This window comes from Carcharhinus amblyrhynchos, chromosome 8 (genome assembly GCF_965287045.1).
Source record: "Carcharhinus amblyrhynchos chromosome 8, sCarAmb.v2.hapA, whole genome shotgun sequence".
NCBI lineage: Eukaryota > Metazoa > Chordata > Chondrichthyes > Carcharhiniformes > Carcharhinidae > Carcharhinus > Carcharhinus amblyrhynchos.
Window position 1 is genome coordinate 11,144,174 of NC_137331.1, and position 19,811 is coordinate 11,163,984.

At 39.5% G+C, this 19,811-nt stretch overlaps 1 protein-coding gene across 4 annotated transcripts in view; it reads left to right on the forward strand.

The window, feature by feature from the left end:
* pdcd6ip (programmed cell death 6 interacting protein) overlaps positions 1–19,811 on the forward strand; it is a 77,575-nt gene that overhangs the window by 37,776 nt on the left and 19,988 nt on the right. For 2 of the 4 annotated variants that reach the window (XM_080193678.1, XM_080193680.1), the window contains exons 6-10: positions 7,560–7,660; positions 13,511–13,642; positions 15,022–15,244; positions 18,380–18,503; positions 19,531–19,708. In XM_080193678.1, coding sequence (XP_080049804.1) covers positions 7,560–7,660; positions 13,511–13,642; positions 15,022–15,244; positions 18,380–18,503; positions 19,531–19,708 — 758 coding nt within the window. The remainder of the gene's footprint in view (positions 1–7,559; positions 7,661–13,510; positions 13,643–15,021; positions 15,245–18,379; positions 18,504–19,530; positions 19,709–19,811) is intronic. The other 2 variants (XM_080193679.1, XM_080193681.1) reach the window with 1 other exon arrangement.

Below are 19,811 nucleotides of genomic sequence, written 5' to 3' on the forward strand. Positions count from 1 at the left end.
AATTGGTCTTTGCGGCAAGCTTAACTTCACTCGTTAATCACATGGCTCTCCCTGCCAATCAACCTAATTAAAGCTTGCATGACTATATCTAATCTAAAATCCCAGGAGAATCTAAATAAACAAAGGCCAGTGCCTCAACGAAGAACACCCTGGTTAATTCGTAGTGATTATCCTGCATTTTCAATGCTTGAGCTGCATGGTTTCCCAGACAGATTAACTTGTGTAACAGAGCACTGCCTCTTAAAGCAGTCCCACCATACACAAAATATATTACAATCGTGTAGTATCATCACAATAAGAACAATTGCAGTATGTCAAATTTTTTGAGTTACTACTTTGTTGTTCTCCACCCCACCCCAATTCACCCCAAACACAGAAGAAATGCTGCCATGGACTCTTGTCTCAAAGCAGTAGTTTTGCAATGAGTGCAAAGCATATGTTATTAACATGCTTTCTGACCTATTCATGTTTGTTTTTATTGCACCTGGAATTGTGTGCACTATTTGAGAGTTTGTCCTGTTGCTTTCCCCTCTTTCTTTTGTGAAGCTAATTTCCCTTGTGATGCTCCATTTCTCTTTTTTTGACTGGAACAGCTGATCCAATAAGCAGATCCTTTTTTTTGCCATTATTCATGCACTGAAACTTGTTAGCCTCTGCATTCTGCAGTTTGACAACCAAGATATTATAGTGTTAATGTATCTTAGGGCCGTTGCATGCAAAGCTGGCATGGCAATGTATTTCACTAGCCTTAATGGTTCAAAAAGAAATTGTTTTCAAAATAATTAGGGTGGGAAGGTTTTTGTGTTAAGGAATTGAATTAATTAAATCAGAATCATTGTGCATTGTGACTTCAAAGCACGTCACTGTTCTATATTGTAAAAAACCCTTTTAACTACAATTAAATTGGTATTTTTCATGTGACAATAGCATTTTGAAAAAAAAGTGACGAGTCAAAGCAATACAGTTTAAGGCCTTGGAAGATGGTGGCAGAGTTGGCAAGGTGCATTTACAGTAAGAAGTCTGACAACACCAGGTTTAAGTCCAACCAATTTGTTTGATAGTAAACTCGCAAGCTTTCGGGGTTTTCCCCTTCATCAGGTGAATGTTGAGTTCTGGCCTCAGACAGAGCTTCTAACAGCACAGACAGTTTACAGATTACTGATTAGAATGCGAGTCTTTCCACCTAACCTGCTATTCAAGTCTTAAAGAGGCCAACAATGTGAGTGGAAGGAGCATTAAGCCCAGGTTAAAGAGATGTGTATTGTCTCCAGATCTGGAGACAATACACAAGACTTGAATAGCAGGTTAGGTGGAAAGACTCGCATTCTAATCAGTAATCTGTAAACTGTCTGTGCTGTTAAATGCTCTGTCTGAGGCCAGAACTCTCCATTCACTTGCGAGTTTACTATCAAATAAATCGGTTGGACTTAAACCTGGTGTTGTCAGACTTCTTACTCTGTTTACCCCAGTCCAACGCCGGCATCTCCACATCAAGGTGCATTTAGGAAGAGAGATGCAGAGTACCAGCATATGAATGAAATTCTATCACTGACAGTCAAGTTCAGGAGGGGAATGAAGAATTTTCAGCTCTCAGATTTAGAAGGATGAAGCGATATCCTTGGTTGCTGAAGTAGGACGCCTTAACCTTGTAGAGGAACTTAACGGCATGTAAAAAATTTTGAAATGGACGTGCTTGTGAATCCATTGATCTCGGTAAGGAGAGGATGATGGGATGTAGCCCATGGGGTTGGAAATAAATTGAAACTTGGAAGGAGACAGCTAGAGAAGCACAGTAAGAAGAGACTTCTTACTGTGCTTATCCCAGTCCAATGCTGACATTTCCACGTCTCAGCTGGGGAAGCCAGTGAAGAGAGTTTATAACTTTGGAAATCAGAGTGCTTTTGTTATTAAGTAGACTTGGGGAAAAAAGGTACTTTTTCATTGAAGAACTTAATTGCTGACTGTCCTTATGATTTCAGAAAAGGAAGTAAATTACTTTCACCCAGCTTTCTAGTTTCAGTCTTTTAAAATAAGTACTTAAAAGTTGCTGAGTGTTTCCAGCCTTTTCTAATTTTGTTTCAAATTTCTAGGATCTTTTCTTTAACTTGAAAGTTAATTTTTTTAGCAGTGAGATTGGGCTGTATTTTGTGGACCCTGACTGGGCGTGGGGACAGTAGGTTTTCAGTGGTGACATGCATAATATGTCAGCTGGCTAACCCAACACCGATGTACCTGCTTGCTGACCCCATGATGCACTTAGTGGGTGGAAATCAAAATCAGCAGTTCACCTGCCGTATTTAAATGAATAATTTAAAGGTCAGTTAGTATTATTAGTAAGTCTTTACTCCAGGATAATTTGCTGCCCATACCATAGAGCAGTTGGCGTGGGCAGGAACAGGAAGGTCTTTTTTTCTGTGTGTGTGGCTTAAGTGAGTGAAGGCAGGGTCACCCTACCAAAATGTCATGATTACTCCCTCCCCTTCCTTGTCGCCTGACCTCCAAAACCCAGCCCCACCACATCCCTGGAATCTTACTTAGATCCTTCCCCAGCCTAACAGCCTGGAAATTACCTTTCTGTGACACACTTCTTGGTGCTCTTTCCTGCAGTCTTGGCAGCACTTAACTCATGACTTCTTATCCTTCCAGGACTTCCAGTCAGATTGACCTGCAACTTTTTAGACTGGAACTTACTCCCATTGAGAGACAGAAATTCCATTCTCAACTAGATTAGTCTGCCTGTGGGTGTTACGGCTCCGGGCATCTTCCTGGCATGTCGGCTTCCATGTGACTGTCCTTCAAATGCAGCCCTTTTCTTCATATTACGCTATACATTAGTTGCTCCTCCTTTGAACGTGGTTATATTGTATGCTGTTCCATGCAAAAGTAAAGAGGCAGGGATTGAATTTAGCCTGACTGTGGAGACTTTTTTTTGTTTGTGAATCAAGTGAGACTGAAGCCCATGATACTGGAACTACCAATGTTGAATCAATTGTCAAAAAAGCAATAATGAAGTTGTCATGTTCAAAGATCAACATTTTGAGATCCTTAATTGAAATGGGAGGCTTCATAGAAGTTTTTATTTCAATACACTGAGAATGCTAAAAGGTGGAAAAATGTGCAGGATAAGACATTTGGGGCTTGTAAGGAACATTTTGGAGCTCAAAGGAACAAAACTGCTACTATCTAGAAAATTGAGACAAGGATTGAAACAGGAGTAAGTTGAAACCTGGAGGAGCAAAAGCAATTACTTGTTGGATGTGTTTTTATGAATCTTATTCAGGGCTCCAAGATGTGTTTGAATAGCCCATTGTTGGGAACAGTATTCTCTGCATTGAGTTCATATTGATTGATAATGCTAGAATGCTGTAATCAGAGAGGCTTGAGAAGGGACCTTCGTGCTGTTGGATAGAGTGAGTTATGACAGTGTGGGTAAAAGATTTTGTGCTGCTTGCTCTGTAACCAAGGTCTAAGGAGCTCAAGTTCCAGGCTGACTTCTAAATTAAGCATGCATTTGATTTCCAAAAAGCTGCTTAGTTGTTGAAACTGTAACTTGACGACACATTGCACATCCTTCCAACTGAATTTTATATGAAGGCTGGAGTAGGAAAAAAGCGAGCAACCTATCGGGTGAAAGACACCAAATTATTGAATTATTTGGTTGTTTTATTTAGAAAGGAGTACTGATCAGGCAGGTGGTAGCATCGTGTCATTGTCACTTGCCCAGTAATCCAGAGACCCAGGGTAAAGGCCAGAGGACCCAGGCTTGAATCCCACCATGGCAGATGGTGAAAGTTGAATTCGGTAATAACCTGGAATTAAAAGTCTAATTATGATCGTGAAACCATTGTCAATTGTTGTAAAACCTCATCTGGTTCATTATGCCTTTTAGGGGAGGAAATCTGCCATCTTTGCCTGGTCTGACATCAAATACATAACAATTGACTCTCATGTCTTCTGAAATGACCTCACAAGCCACTCAGTTCAAGGACAATTAGGAATGCTAGTCCAGCTAGCGATGCCCACATCCATGAACGAATTGTAAAAATTCTATTCGTCAGAAACTAGAAGCAGGAGAGAAGGTTCAGCCCTTTGAGCCTGCTCCCCAATTATTTTGATCATGACTGATCATATTCAATAACCTGATTCTCCCCCTTCTCCCCTAATTCCTTTAGCCCCGAGAGTTATATGTAATTTCTTCTTGAAGTTAGACAACGTTTTGGCCTCGACTGCTTTCTGTGGTAGTGAATTCCACACACTCACCACCCTCTTGGTGAAGAAATTTCTCCTTGCCTCAGTTCTAAACGTTTTACCCCTTATCCTAAAGTTATGAACCCTAGGTCTGGGCTGCCCCACCATTAGGAACATTCTTTCTGAATCTACCCTGTATAATCCCTGATAGAATTTTCTAATTTCTATGCGATCCCCTCTCACTCCTCTTCTAAATTCCAGTAAATATAATCCTAACCAACTTAATTTCTCCTCAGACGACAGACCTGCTGTCCCACAAATCAGCCTGATAAACCTTCGCTGTGTTCCCTCTATAGCAATAATATCCTTCCTCAGATAAGGACATCAAAGCTGCATACAATACTCGAGGTGTGGCCTCACCAATGCAACAAATCATCCCTATCCTTATGCTAAAATCCTGTTGTTGTGAAGGCCAACATACCATTTGGCTTCTTTACTGCCTGTTGTACCTGCTTGCTTATGTTCACCAACTGATACACGAGGATACCAAGGTCTCGCTGAGTATACACATCTCTCAATTTACAGCCACTCAAGTAATAATCTGTCTTCCTATTATTGCTACCACAGTGGATAACCTCACATTTATTCACATTATATTGCGTCTGCCATACTTACGCCTACATTCTTAATCTGTCGAAATCACACTTAAGCATCTCTACATCCTCCTCACAGCTCACCCTCCTACCCAACTTTGTATCATCTGCAAATTTGGAGATAATACTTTCAGTTCCCTCTTCCAAATCATTCATTCATGTGAGCGGTTGGGGTCCTAGCACAGATCCATGTGAAAACCACCAGTCATTGACTGCCAGTCTGAAAAAGACCCATTTATGCCAACTTTTTGCTTCTTATCTGCTAACCAGTTTTCTATCCATCTCAAGACATTACCTGCAATCCCACATGCTTTGCGTTTACATAGTCTGTTATGAGAGTCCTCGTCAAAAGTCTGAAAAAACCCATCTGCTGGATTTCCTCGGTCAACTCTACTAGTTACATCTTCAATTAATTCCAATAGATTTGTCAAGCATGATTTTGCCTTTTGTAAATCCAGACTTTGTCTGATTATACCATTGGTTTCCAAATGCTGAGTTATGAAATCCTAGATAATGGACTCTAGCAACTTCCCCAGACTGACATTAAGCTCACTGGCCTATAGTTCCCTGTTTTTTCTCTGCCTCCCTTTTTGAATAGCAGGCTTATATTAGCTACCTTCCAGTCTGTAGGAACAAGTTCAGGTTCCAAAGAATTTTGGAAAATAACCACCAATGGATCTACTATTTCCAGGGTCACTTCCTTAAGTACTTTGGGATGAAGATTATTTGGACCTGGAGATTTATCCATCTTCAATCCCATCAGTTTTCCTCAAGAATGTTTTGAGTATCTGGATTACTTAATGGGTGATGTTTTAAGGAGATGAGCACCTTTTTTTTTAAACCAGCATTGATAGGATGAAAAAGTAATTCCGGCAACATTTGGAATCGCAAAGTATAGTTCTTGTTTGAAAACCTGCTCTTAGCTGTGGTGCTTGGTTATTATTTCATTGCGCATTTTTTTCAGTAAACTGATGAAATGAAAGGTTTAGTCACGCTAAGTGAGCAAATCTGGTCTGCAATTTCTGTGGATTGGATATATCTTACAAAACAAAAGGGCGACAGATCTTGCTGTAACAAGCTGCATGATTTTGGACTTTGGGGACACAAATATAAAGTTTATCTCCATGTTACCGTGAATTTGTGCATACCTGAACATCAATCAAACCACCAGGAAGTTTTAGCCACTTAAAAAATGAGTTAATTGTTCTTTTTAAACATAAGTAGCACAAAGGTGTAAAATGCTGAATTGTTGGAACTTGAAGAGGCCAGTTTGCCAAGATTTGGAAGCTTCATGCAGTCTTAGCGCCACAAGTTGACTAACCCAGTATTGCATTTTGAGATTATCATTTTCATGCATTCTCTGCCTGAAGAGATCTGGCCCTCAATGCCATGACCCCACTATGGGTCGGGCAAGGGGGTATGTCCTAAATCTGTACCGGTCAGGAAAAGAGTCGAACTCCCTGCTGTAGACACGTATCTGATCCAAGATGGGCTCTGCAGCCAACTGAACCCCAAGCAGTCAGAGTTGCTTTGGCGATATAATTTTTTACAAGCATTTTGCATCCTGGAACATGGATTATGGTAGCCTTCAATTTTTTTTCCATCCCATGGCTGACCAGGAGTCTGTCCAGCTCATACTGCTTGCCATTGGCATATGTTGGCAGGATTTACCAGTTGATAGCCTGTTTGGTCACATTATGAATGTGCTTTTCTTGGCCATTGAGTCCCGGAATGGGCTTAATTCCTTAAGTTTCTTACAAGCCATCTCATCCTGAAAATGGTTGGATTTTTTGACACTGTTACTGTGCGCTTGAGGTGTATTTTGATCATGTTTCTCGCCGGCCCTAGAATTTGTTGGCACTGTTGTCTGCAGCCGGTGTCTTTCATTGTTAGTGAAGCACTATATAAATTACATCATGTTTATTTTTAATCTGGACTAATGGAATATTCTGTCGTTTTAATGTGTCTCTTGGGATTGCTGAGTGGAAAGGTTGATTGACAGGTCTTATCATGCAGCTATACTTCACAGAAAAGTCCAGTTTTGTTTCTTGGTTGCTGCCAGAAGCTGGTGGAAGACAGCAGTGTCTCTGTCTCTTTCTCCAGAGGCTTTTTGAAAGTTCCAAGACTTTGGAGATTTGATCTCAGATTCAAATGACCAATTCACAAGGATGTTAAAAGCTGCAGATCTAGTATCATGTGAGCGTACATGTTTCTGTATAAGGTCTGAAGGATGAAAGTCTGTGGGATGGTGTTCAACTCGGAAGATCAGAGATAGCTAACTGTTAGGAGTTATACTGTTATGTTTAAGTTTTGTAATTAAAGTTATGCAATTTTTAAAATTTTAACTGTTGTTAAACTTTCTTTGATAACTGTCTAGTGGGTCACTTGAATCATACCTAGAGTGAAACACCTTGTGCTCACCCATGCCAAAATCAAATCTAAAACTTAGGGTTTAGGCTAACTTCATAACATACTCTGGAGTTTCTGGCCTTTGATAACTTTTGATAAATAATTTTAATGAATATAATGAAACAGCTTTTAATAATTATGTCTTTGGAATTTAGTCAGCATTTGCTGGAACAAATAGACTTGACAGTTTAAACAGTTTTTAGGGGCATCCTTTTCGATTGTACTGGGCTGTATAAAGGGAGAAAATTGAGATGGGAATTTGAAGCAGTAGTTCATGCTTATGTCATTATTGACAACTTTGTCTTGCAGATAAAATGAAAGATGCAATAATAGCTAAACTTGCTAATCAAGCTGCAGATTACTATGGAGATGCCTTCAAACAGTGCCAGTATAAGGAAAATTTACCCAAGGTAAGTTCCAAGAATCTGCAGTAGTGCTTGGCATTTAATTTGTTAACAAAGTAAATTAGTGGGATCGGCTAACAAGCATTTGGATGCAGAATTAAACTGCAATAAACCTGGTCCCAAGAGTTTATACCACCAACTTTAATCGTTCCTAGTTCAATAGCTTGTTTTGTTACTTGAGATAAAATAATATTTTATTTCAAATTCACTATTGAAGGCTATGTTTAAATTGATTGAGACCTTTGATGAATGAAAATTTTTTTTCAGGTCTAAACCCTACCAAAAAATAATTTCAGATTTGCTTTTTCATCTTTGCTTGTGTTTTTTGAACTTTGGGGATGGTGTTATGGTTTCATTAATTATAAAGTTGTGTAAATCCAACAATGTGTCAAGTCACAACAATCTCTAAAATTGAATGTCATGTGGATAGACTATCTCAAACTTAACTACCTTTTCTCTTAATTGTCCTGCTGAAAATGATTTAGTAAGGCAATAACTTACCTTAACCAAGCGCATTTCTTTCTTTTGATCCATGAATAAAGTTAAATGTTTACTTTCCTACACCAAACTGGCTATGGCTGTCTGTGCAGCTGAAGTTATAACAGCCAGTTTCTACTTTGCCAATGCAAAAGTTTTTTTTATGTGCTACTTTAAAGAGCCAGACTTACTGAGTTCCCCCACATTGGGTTGATGAGGGAAGGTTTCCCAAAGATGCACTGGGTAATCCCTGTCAGAATTCACAGGTAAGGTCTTGCATGGCAGTTGGCCAATGGCACAGATTTCCTCTGGGCAATTGCCCTGCACTTGGAACTATCTGAAATTGTGATTTTTAAATTGCAAATTTTGGACCCACCCCCACTTCCTAGCAGGCCTGATCCGACTTGCCTCATGGTAGACTGTGATAGAGAGCTCGCAGGCAGAGTTCTCAACTAGTACATTAAGGAGAGAGTTCATTTGACTGCTCCATTTCAAAAGTGAATTTGAGCACAGGATGGAGCCCATTGAGATATGCAAAGAAATTCCAAATTGCTGTGGAGTTAAATGTAACAAAGTATCGTCCATACATCTGAAATATGCGAGTGGTAGGAGATTAGTTGTTGTTCTATTGAAGACGTGTTTCTTATGGAACCCAACAAAGATGTTTGAGAGCTGGGGCTAGAGGGGATCTTGTGGCAACGCCATCTATTTGGGTAGACATGGTGTTGCTAGAACTGAACTCAAATGTGAGTGTTGCTGACTTTACCAGCTCAATGAACGCTGATTTATGCTGTGGTGGTGGGTCAAGATCACAGTGATGTAGTGTTGCCATGCCAATATCTATGTACTAGTTGAAAAATATACCACAATTCTTATAGTTCCATTTGTTATATGATTGGCCTCATCGGTAACTTTGTAAATGGGGTGCAAGTCATTTGCTCAGCATCGAAGTTTGATGGTGAAATAAGGCACGTCAATGGCATTCTGTGGGATAATGGCTAAGCTGATCATATCATTTTGCGCTATATATCATGCAAACTCAGGCATCAACATAAAAATGTCACTTTTGACCCTGAAAAATGCCCATTTTACCTCTGATTAACCTGGAAGAACAAGGTATCATAAAACTTGCAGCAACAGATGAAGCTAGCAATTTGATGCTATGACTAGCAACACAATCATTTGCCACTGACAGGATGCTGCTGTCAAGCTGAAAAGATGTTCTGCCTATCACACAAATGAATCATGTGGTTTACTGCACATCAGTGCCCATTTTATGCTAGTTTTGTAATCTGTACATCCCCAAGACTGACAGATTGTGTGAAACAGCATGTCCCTTCCGCTGTTGAATGGGCAAGGTACAGACTGAACCCAACCTGTCCATGCTAGCAAAATTCAAAAAGATCTCCAACATTATATATCTTTCTGCTATTGAATAACAATCTCTAAATAATTCCCACTGTGCTAAAAGTCATGCTGAGAAGCAATTTGATTGTCTGGCTTGCAGCGTGACACATTTTCATGTACGGAAACTATATATTAATGCACAGGTTTCTGTTCTTTGCAAACGCAAAGATGATGTACACTGCACCTGTTTCAGCGGCACCAAATAAGTAATAGCCATTTGCTGGTTCAGTCATTAATCCAATGACCTTGAACTGATCCCAATAGAAATGTAGAAGATAGGAGCAGGAGGAGGCCATTTGACCCTTCGAGCCTGCTCCACCATTCATTGCAATCGTAGCTGATTGTCCAACTCAATAGCCTAATCCTGCTTTTTCCCCCTTAACTTTTGATCTTAATAGATCTGTCAAGTTGCCCAACTTTAAATTTCAAATCATGCTTGCCAGTTAACTGCTAGTCACCATTAACTGGTGCATTCTCCGTGGCAGCAATGACCAATAGCAGTATTCTCTCATACAGTATAAAGTTGTTGATTCCCTTGACATTGGTATTTTTGTGACTGTCTTCATGAGTGGAAGACAAAACACTTTGACAAAATGTCTTTCAGCAAAAATAAATTTCAGCCCTTCTGTTGTTTCAACCAAAGTGAATAACTTCACATATTCACACACTGTCGTTCCACAGCTTGTTGTCCACTTAACTTGTTTATTTCTCTTTGCAGTTTCTATGTCCTCTTCACATCTTATCTTTTCACCTGGCTTCGTATCTTTTCTTCTATGTCATTAATATAGTTTATAATTGGCTGAGGCTTCAGCACTGACTCTTTTTGTGGTATTCTGCTGTTCACTATTTACAGCCTGATGCTTTCTATTTGTTAACCAGTCCTCTACCTACGATAACATTAGCTCCAACTCCATGCACACTTACCTTGCCTATTAACCTTTTGTGTGGCACCTTGTTGAGAGCCTTTTGAAAATTCAGGTATACAGCATCTGCTAGTTTCCTTTTATATACCTTGCTTGTTACATCCTCAAAAAAACTACAATCAATTTGTTAAAGAAGACTTCCCATTACTAAAATATGTTGACTTGTTCTAATCTCATTATGCTTTTATATGTACGTTGTTAACGCTGAGTTAGTTAAATGCTGAGCTTTTTTGCTAAATATTTAATTGAAGGTATTTGTAATAAAATAGCTTCCTTGTAGTCAGTTGCTCACATGTAGACAATGGGTTATATTCTCGAACTTATCAATTCTGGTGCAAAGCTGCTTATGAGTCGATTGCATATGGGATGCAGATGTCAGTATGCCCAACACCCAGCCTGTTTCAGTAATATTGATAGATAGAAAATTGTGGGATGGACAAAGTCTGAAGTTCTGTTCCAGCAGTGCTAAATGGCAAAATTTACCCCAAAATGTCTCAGCTTAAGTTGTGCCAGCTGAAAGAAGTTGTTTACAAGGCCTGTACTTTGAGTGGTGTGCTTGATGATCCATTAATGAATAAAATGTTTTCAACACACCAACTAAATTGTAATTGAGTTTTGCTTCTCTTCCTCCCGTTATCCAGCAAAGTTTGAGCATAGTTTTCCTCGCTGAATATGTTAAAGTGCAAAAAACAACATTCCTCTTTGAATATTTTTGCATGAGGAATGTTACTTGATTTGTAAATGAAATGTTTGATATTTAATCTTTAGAAGCTGGAGAGATTTTTTTTCTATATCACGCCTCTTATTTGTCACAGCTGATGGCTTTAAGGGATCGGCAAATTTGTGTGGATTGTATCTGTACCCATTGCTCATTCTTCGTTCAGTTGTGCATACATCGTAGAAAGTGTTTCTGAGAAATACATTTTTCATCCTCTGCGAATTTTCTGAGCGTTTAATGCATTTTTGCTTCCTTTAAGCAATAACTCAACTGAAATTGATGACAGTTGATATATATAAACTAAAGATAATGGTCCAGGAACCATGCTTGTTCTGGATATTCCTGATTTCTGCTACCTTTGGTCTGTTAACTTTCACGTTACTATTTGTCTTGCAGATTAACCACCCCCCTTTCGAGATGTACCCACTTGACCCAATTGATTGTTTGCTTCAGGTGTTCTCCTTTCTGTCGTCTCTTTGCCTTTCTCTCCAATGTAGTGTGGACACCGCAGCCTATTGTAGTATCTACAACAGAACAACTCTACATGTTCACAGTTATTACAGGATGCTGTTTAATGCTGTCTGGGCTATATTTTATTTATGAACTTCAGTACACCAATACCAGATTCTGACTGCACTTGAGCAATTGAGTTGTAATCTTCAGGAAAACTTTACGGTATATATGAAGAGGAGCAAGAAATAGAAATGTCTATTTCTTAAGTAGGCAGTTAGCTATTTAAGGTGTTGAAGCACGTTAAAGCAGTTCAACAATAATAAGTCTGGGGACAGGTTATTGTTCAGAGTTAGCACTGTGACTATTGCGGGAGCTGGGTTTGGATCCACTGAAATCTGATGCAGCTGCACGTTCATTTTCTGGCTGTGGAAGCCTTTTGTAAAATTAGTTCAGGTAATCGATTTAATGGTGTAAAATTGTACGATTTAATGGTGTAAAATTGTACGATTTAATGGTATAAAATTGTACAGATTAGCTGTGCAAAATTATCATGTTTGCATTGAACAAGCAAGAACATTATCTTGGGAAGCAAGGGTTTATTGTGTCAAAAGGGCAAAATAGAGTTCTTCTAATGCTGAATTTGAAACTGATTATTGGCACAAAATGATGGTGGAGCAATGCTGAGGTCTGAAGGACTGGCATGATTTAAATTTCTCTTGAACAATTGATCAGTGTTATGAATTTCACAATCTACTGCCTAAATGGACCAACATTTGCATCCTGATTAAACTGGCTGTCAGTGGGCATTGAACCAAAGCACAGAACTGCTTCTAATTTGATGCAGGCAGCACTATGGAATTAAAACCCCAATCAGATAAGCCATGATGATGTTGAACGTCGGAGCAGGCTTGAAGGGCCGAGTGGCTGACTTCTGATCTTAATACCTCCTTTTTCTGTTTGGGTACAGGTAATGGTTCAGGCTGTGATGTTAAAAATACATTTGTCTGCAGAATTGAAAAAGGGAAAGCAACTGCTCAGCATACCTTCAGTACATCTGTTAAAATTGCCTGTGTAGGCTCAAGTTGGTGGTACGGTAGTTAGAAATTATGGTCAATGGGTAATCTGACATCTATTGCCCCAAATGACTAGCAGCAGAATACTGTAACGTTAACTGAGGAACTTGTTTGATTTTTTAAAAAATTCCACTGCTAGTGGCATGTATTGGCTTGGATTGAGTATTAGGGTTAACTGTGGTGCTTATAAGTTGCATGCAAGCAAATTTAACTTCAGTTCTGAAAGCAAATGGGTCAATGTTCTTGGGCCATTGAGCTTTTGACATTCAATTCCGTGGATACTTTGACTCAGCTCCTGCATTAACTATTCCTATATATATTTTTCCTCTCTTTAGACCACACTATATGTCTTCCTGATATTCAGCTGAGGAGAGAACTTGCTGCCAATTCACAATCTTTTACATATTTGGATTTTCGGGGACCAAATTCTTGTGCCCATGCAATCCAGTTTAATGAACGACTGGACAATTTAATTTGAGAGTGAAGTAATTGCATATATTCAATTAAATTTAATACATAGGGATTTGGATTTTATTCTGATTTTAAGTGACTCATTTGTTACCAGAATATTAAAAATTGCGCTTTTAGTTTAGTGTTTACTTTTTCATAGGATACAACTGCTTTCCTCTTTCAAAATTCAAGCCATTCATAGTCACCTGATTGCTCAACTTACATTTCAAATTATTTAACCTATCTGACTTTCTAAAAACCATTGATGTGATTCTAATTTCCTCTCTTTTCTCCTTCTCTTTCCTGATTCCCTTGTTGTCTGTGGTTGTTTGTGGTTGGGCTTTCCCCTGGTCAGTATTTTTATTTCCAGGAAGTGCTGCCTGTTCTAGCTGCAAAACATTGCATGATGCAGGCCAACGCAGAGTACCATCAATCAGTTCTGGCAAAACAACAGAAGAAATTTGGTGAGGAGATTGGCAGACTGCAGGTAAGCCTTCTATAAACACCATGAATGCATTGTTCGTTCTTTTCCTTTCAAAAAGAAAGTTTTAGTTCACCTCAAGGTGCCATTATAATAGTTATGGAGATATTATTTATCGTGATACCATGGGCCCAATTATGAAATGCATTTGGGCTGTACAGATTAGCTGGAATTTATAGTTGCAAAGATTTTGACAGAATATTTAAATTATATGCCCAATAACTGTTATCTAACAGAAGTACTATTCTGTTTTAATTGCTCTCTGCAGCGTGCAATCTTCTAGTAAATGCTTGCAACCCTGGTATGAAATGCTTATGGTTAAGTTTTGATGTGTCTCATCAATTGAAGGATCTTTTCATTTGCTATTATTTAAAAGCTCCTGACCCCAAATTAATGGCCATTTCCTTAATTATGCCATTATGTGTTACTTTTCCCTAGAAATCTACTGTCTCGTTACAGAGCCACCTGTGATCACTTCTTGTAAGCCTCTGTCTGTCACAGGGAAAAACATATCTCACCAGTGACTTGGAGCAGCACTTGAAAACTGACCCTTGACCCCCTCTCCATTATGTTTTTGCAGCTATCAGCCTGCTCAATCACATTCTTCCTTTGCCACTTGTTCCCTCTGACCCTGGTCATTTTATCTGGTGTGGTCCCATCTTCAGTTTCTTAAGTCCAAAGGAGAAAATTTTGAACTAGTTAGCACTCAACTGATTTACCTCCAAGTTTGGAATGCGTCAAAGAAAATTGGGCCAAATTGCTCCTTGCTAAAACTTCTCACTAATCTGTGATTATCTGAGAATCCAAACGCTTTAGTCATCTTGCTTCTCAAAAACACCCCTGGCTCTTGAGGGTGTTGATGCCATCCGAATCCATCTATCTTCTAACTCCAAGTTTCTGCATTACTACAGTATTGAAATTAGCCTGATTAAAGTCACAAATGATTTGTGACTGTTGTGCATTATTGCTCCTCATCTTTCTCAACCACATTCTAGCATACAACATGGTTGACTACTCCAGGCGGATCTTTTATCACTGGTGTAAAATTAGATGGTGCATACTCTTGATTGGATGTACATTCTGGGTAAATATCCTGTTCATTGGGTCTGCACTATATATAGCTTGGGTTCTGTGTAAATACATTACAACATAATACAGAACAATTAAATCTGTGATTTTCAATTCCATACAATAAAGCTTCAATACCAGAGTTTTAAAATTGTATTTGATGAATTTGAATGATAACTTTGCAGATTGCCAAAGCTTAATTGCTTCCCTTTCTCTGAAAATTAAAGGTAAAAGACTTTGAACACTAAGATTCAAAACTTCTGGTTTTAGCTATTCATGAATAGATGAACTCATGATTTTCTATTTTTGTAACTCAGCATGCATCTGATTTGGTGAAGACAGTTGCCTCTCGGTATGATGAGTATATCAATGTGAAGGACCTGTCGGACAAAATCGCTCGGGCGTTAACTGCCGCGAAAAAGGATAATGACTTCATTTACCATGACCGTGTACCTGATGTGAAAGATTTGGAGCCAGTAGGAAAAGCCACATTGGTGAAGCCCACTCCTGTCAGTGTCCCCTTGAGCCAGAAATTCAATGGTAAGCTCATAGTGAGAGAAACCACATTTGGCTTTTGTGGCAGGAAATATCATCAGCTTTCTGCCCTTCAGAAATCTGCATTCTGAAACCAATCTTGAATTTTTTGTACTTGATGACTATTGATGTTTTAAGCTAAAAGGGTCCTTGGTTTCATTTGTAAAAAGAGGTCCCCCACAACCAACAAGTCAGACCACAGCATTGTGATCCTGTAACATCTCAACATTTTTGATGGTAGACAGTCAAATAAATAACTGGAGGAGAAAGTTTCATGAGCATCATCTATGATAATGGTGGAGCCCATTATCTGAGTGCAGGAGACAAGGTTGAAACATTTGCAGTTTTCAGCCAGAATGTAAAAGCAGATTACTGCTGATGCTGGAATCTGAAACAAAAATAGAAAATGCTTTAAAAAAAATCTCAGCAGGTCTGACAGCATCTGTGGAGAGAGAACAGCACTAATATTTCAAGTCTGACGTCCAGACTTGAAACATTAGCTCTGTTTTCTCTCACCATGGATGCTGTCAGAGTTCTGAGATTTTCCAGCATTTTCTGTTTTTGTTTGAGCCGCAAGGTGCTGAGTGATTACCCTCCTCAGACTCCCATAGGTGCCAGTCTTCAGCCAATTTGATTCACCTAACATCATATCAAGTAGCAGCTGAATGTACTGGATACAACAAAGGCAATGACCCCTGAGAACATCCAAGCTGTGGTGCTGAAGACTTGTACATTGGAACCACCGATGCTCTGAGCCAAGCTATTTTGGTACAGTTAAAGTACTGGCATTTAACCAACAACGTGAAAAATTCCCCAGATATGGCCTGTCCGCAAAGATCAGGTCATCTCCTGTGGTCAATTGCTGCCAAGTCAGTTTAATCTTAATCGTAGGTAAAGTGATGAAAGGTATTGTAGTCACTGCCCTGAAATGACACCCATTCACGGAATAAACTCACCACAGTTCTTCAGTTTGGGCTCTGCCTGGATTAGTTGTCTTGAGACCTTACTGCAAGGAGTGACTACTGTTAACCCATGGCAGCATTTAACCAGATGACATGAACAAATCAGAGCAAAATTAAATTCAATGTGAATTGTGGGTGGTTGAGGGAGTTGAAAGGAAGATGGATGTTATTGTTTGAGACCATTTATCTCAGCCCCAGGGCGTTGCTGCAGGAGTTCTTCAATAATGTCCTCAGCTCATGCATCTTTAGCTGCTTTAACAATGATCTAAGGTCCGAAAAGTTCAGTCCATCAGTTCCAATCATAACTCGTCAGCTATGTAGCAGTTTGTAACCACTTGCAAAAAAGCCTAGATAATATTCAAGCTTAGGCTGATGAGTGGCAAGTAACATACACTATACAAGTGCCAAGCAAGTGACATTCCCATGACATTCAATGCTTTTACTAGCACTGAATCCTGCACCATTAACATCCGGGGGGGGGGGGGGGGGGGGGGGTGACCATTGACCAGAAATTTAACTCGCCCCAGCCATACTAGTGCTGTGGTGACCAGAGGAGGTTAGAGGCAGGGAATTCGGCAGTGAGGATCTCAATTCCCTAAAGTCTCAATTCCACAACCGAAATCAAGAGTGTGATGAAGTTTGCTATATTTGCTTGGATGAGTGCAGCTCCAACAACATTTGAGGAACTTGACACTGTTCAGAACAAAGCAGATTGATCAGCACCCCATCTTGAACATTTCCTAAGTATCCACTGTCGGCGCAGCATTGTTGCCAGTGCTTCTTTGATACCTCTTTCCAAACAAGCCTGACGAAAACCGGGACACAAGGATATTAAAACACCACCACCTTCAAGCTCCCTTCCAAGTCTCCCATTCTCCTGTTCTGAAAATTCCTTGAAGCTCAACTGATTCAAAATCCTGGAGTTCCTTCCCTACAGCATTGAGGGTGTATCTTTTTTGCACTGTCTACAGCTGTTTGCAGAAGCAGCTCATTACTTTGGGTAATTTGAGATGGGTGGTAAATGCTGGCTTTGTCAACAACAGCTATATCCCATAAATGATTTTTTTTTTTAAAAAAAGCTTCATTTGTGCTAATTCGGGGAGTGGCCCTGAATCTTGATTTCACTGAAAAGAAGTGGACGAAGGATTAAATCGCAGGACCAGAAAGTCTCATTTCCAGATGAATTGGGAAAGACAAAAATCAAGACATAACACCTTTATCAGAGCAGCATTAAAGTCCTTGGAATATTTTGGCAACCTATTGAGGCAACAGCACAAAGTAACTGCATGATGATAACTAAAAGCAGGCAGGATTGAGCAGACCATCAGCCAATGGATGTGAGCAGAATTCTGTAGCTATTTGTCTCGATGCGTGTCACTGCATCAACACTAAGGAAACTCAATACCATCCAGGATATTGTGGCCCAGTTCATTTATCCCCATGGCATTGAACTGAATATCACCACTAGACGTAATACCCACCGAAATCAGGACAACCTGGGCAGCATTCATGTGAGCACCAATATTGACACATTGTCCTCCTAAATTAGTCCCAATTTGAACACTCAAAGGAGAAGTGGTAAATATCATCACTGGGACAAAATCCTGAAATTTCCCACCTAATACTGTGGTGAGGAGCATCATCACAAGAAATGCAACAATTGAGAGAAGTAGACCACCACCACTTTGAAGCAACTTGTCTGGGAAATGTTTGTGGCATTCTTAGCACTGTGCACGTTTGAAGAATAAGAAAGCAAAACAATTACTGAAGTGATGCTCACTGGTAGTCTTCTGCCAGATTGATTTTTAATATGCTTCTGTTCAGTTATTAAAACGTGAAATGTGTCATAAGGTAGTAGGCATGTTTGGTTTTTGTTTCGGTGCTTAGCTTGTTTGAAGATTTTGCACTGGCTTTTAAATTGCATTGATTAATTATCCTTACAGCAGTGAAATTAATTCCAGCTATGTAAATAATGTTCATTTAAACATCATCTGCAATTTTAGCACATCATTTTTGAGTACGTACTCCTTAAGCAACAAATTTTCATTCACCCCAAAAATATTCAAGTAATGTTTTCAGGTGGGGATGAAATAGAAGTGTTATTGCCTATTTTTACACAAGCAGTTGCAATGGATGAATTATGAAGAACACGTTTTTAAAAACTAACTTTCACATTTAGATCTCTTTGCGAAGATGGTTCCTTTGGCAGTGCAGCAAGCTCTGAGTATGTATAATCAGAGAAGGGCTGACCTGGTGAACAGACTGATAGCACAAATGAGAGAATCCACAAATCTAGCCAATGGGTAAGTTAGAAACCTCCAGTTCAGTTATTAATGCCCAAATCACATTCTTTACGCAGTGCACTTTGTACTACATACTGATATGTTTGTGGTTTCCTTTACTTTAGACGGAAGAGCACAAGCTGTTCACAAATAAGATAGTTCTGTATGATGATGGCATTGTTAATTACATGATTTTTTTTCTCCCAGTCAAGTTTAACAATATTGTACTTAGAATCATAGATTCATAGAGGTTTAAAGCATTGAAACAGACCCTTCGGTCCAACTCATGCCACCCTTTTTTTTTAATGGCTAAGCTAGTCCCAATTGCCTGCATTTGGCCCATATCGCTCGATGGCTATTTTACTTATGTAACTGTCTAAACGCTTTTTAAAAGACAAAATTGTACCAATCTCTGCTACTACCTCTGGTAGCTTGTTCCAGACACTGACTACCCTCTGTGGAAAAATTTGTCCCTCTGGACCCTTTTTGTATGTCCCCTCTCACCTTAAACCTATGTCCTCTAGTTTTGGACCCCCCTACCTTTGGGAAAAGATATTGTCTAGCTGATCTATGCCCCTCATTAATTTATAGGCTTCTGTCACACAGAGCAAAGAAAATTACAGCATGAGAACAGGCCCTTGGGCTCTCCAAGCCTGCACCGACCATGCTGCCTGACTGAACTAAAACCCCCTACCCTTCCAGGGACCATATCCCTATATTCCCGTCCTATTCATGTACTTGTCAAGACGCCCGTTAAATGTCACTACCGTATCTGCTTCCACTACCTCCCCCAGCAATGAGTTCCAGGCACCCACTACTCTTGTGTAAAAAAAAAAATCTGCCTCGTACATCTCCTTTAAACCTTGCCGCATTCACCTTAGAAGAAATACACTTCTGGTTCACTTATGAAAGCATAAGTGGGGAAGCTTCACCAATGAGCAAGAGAAAGACCATTAGATTTATTCCAGGTATTTTTGCATATCAGAGGAGAGATGACAGAGTAGCAATAGATAATTGTATTATAGTTATGTTTAATTTCATCTTTCAGTGTGCTGGCTTCCTTGAATCTGCCAGCTGCCATAGAGGATGTTTCTGGTGACACCATTCCTGGGTCTATTTTGGAGAAGTCCAAAGTTGTTATTCAGCAGGGTGGTGTGCAGACAATAGATCAACTTATGAGGGATCTTCCAGAACTTCTGCAAAGAAACAGAGAAATTCTGGATGAGGTAATCTGTTTTTTCCTACCATCTCTCTGCTTTATGTTTTGTGCTTTCTTTTGAAATGTTAACCCCAGTTAAGAGATGGTCACTTTGTGAATGCGGGTATCTT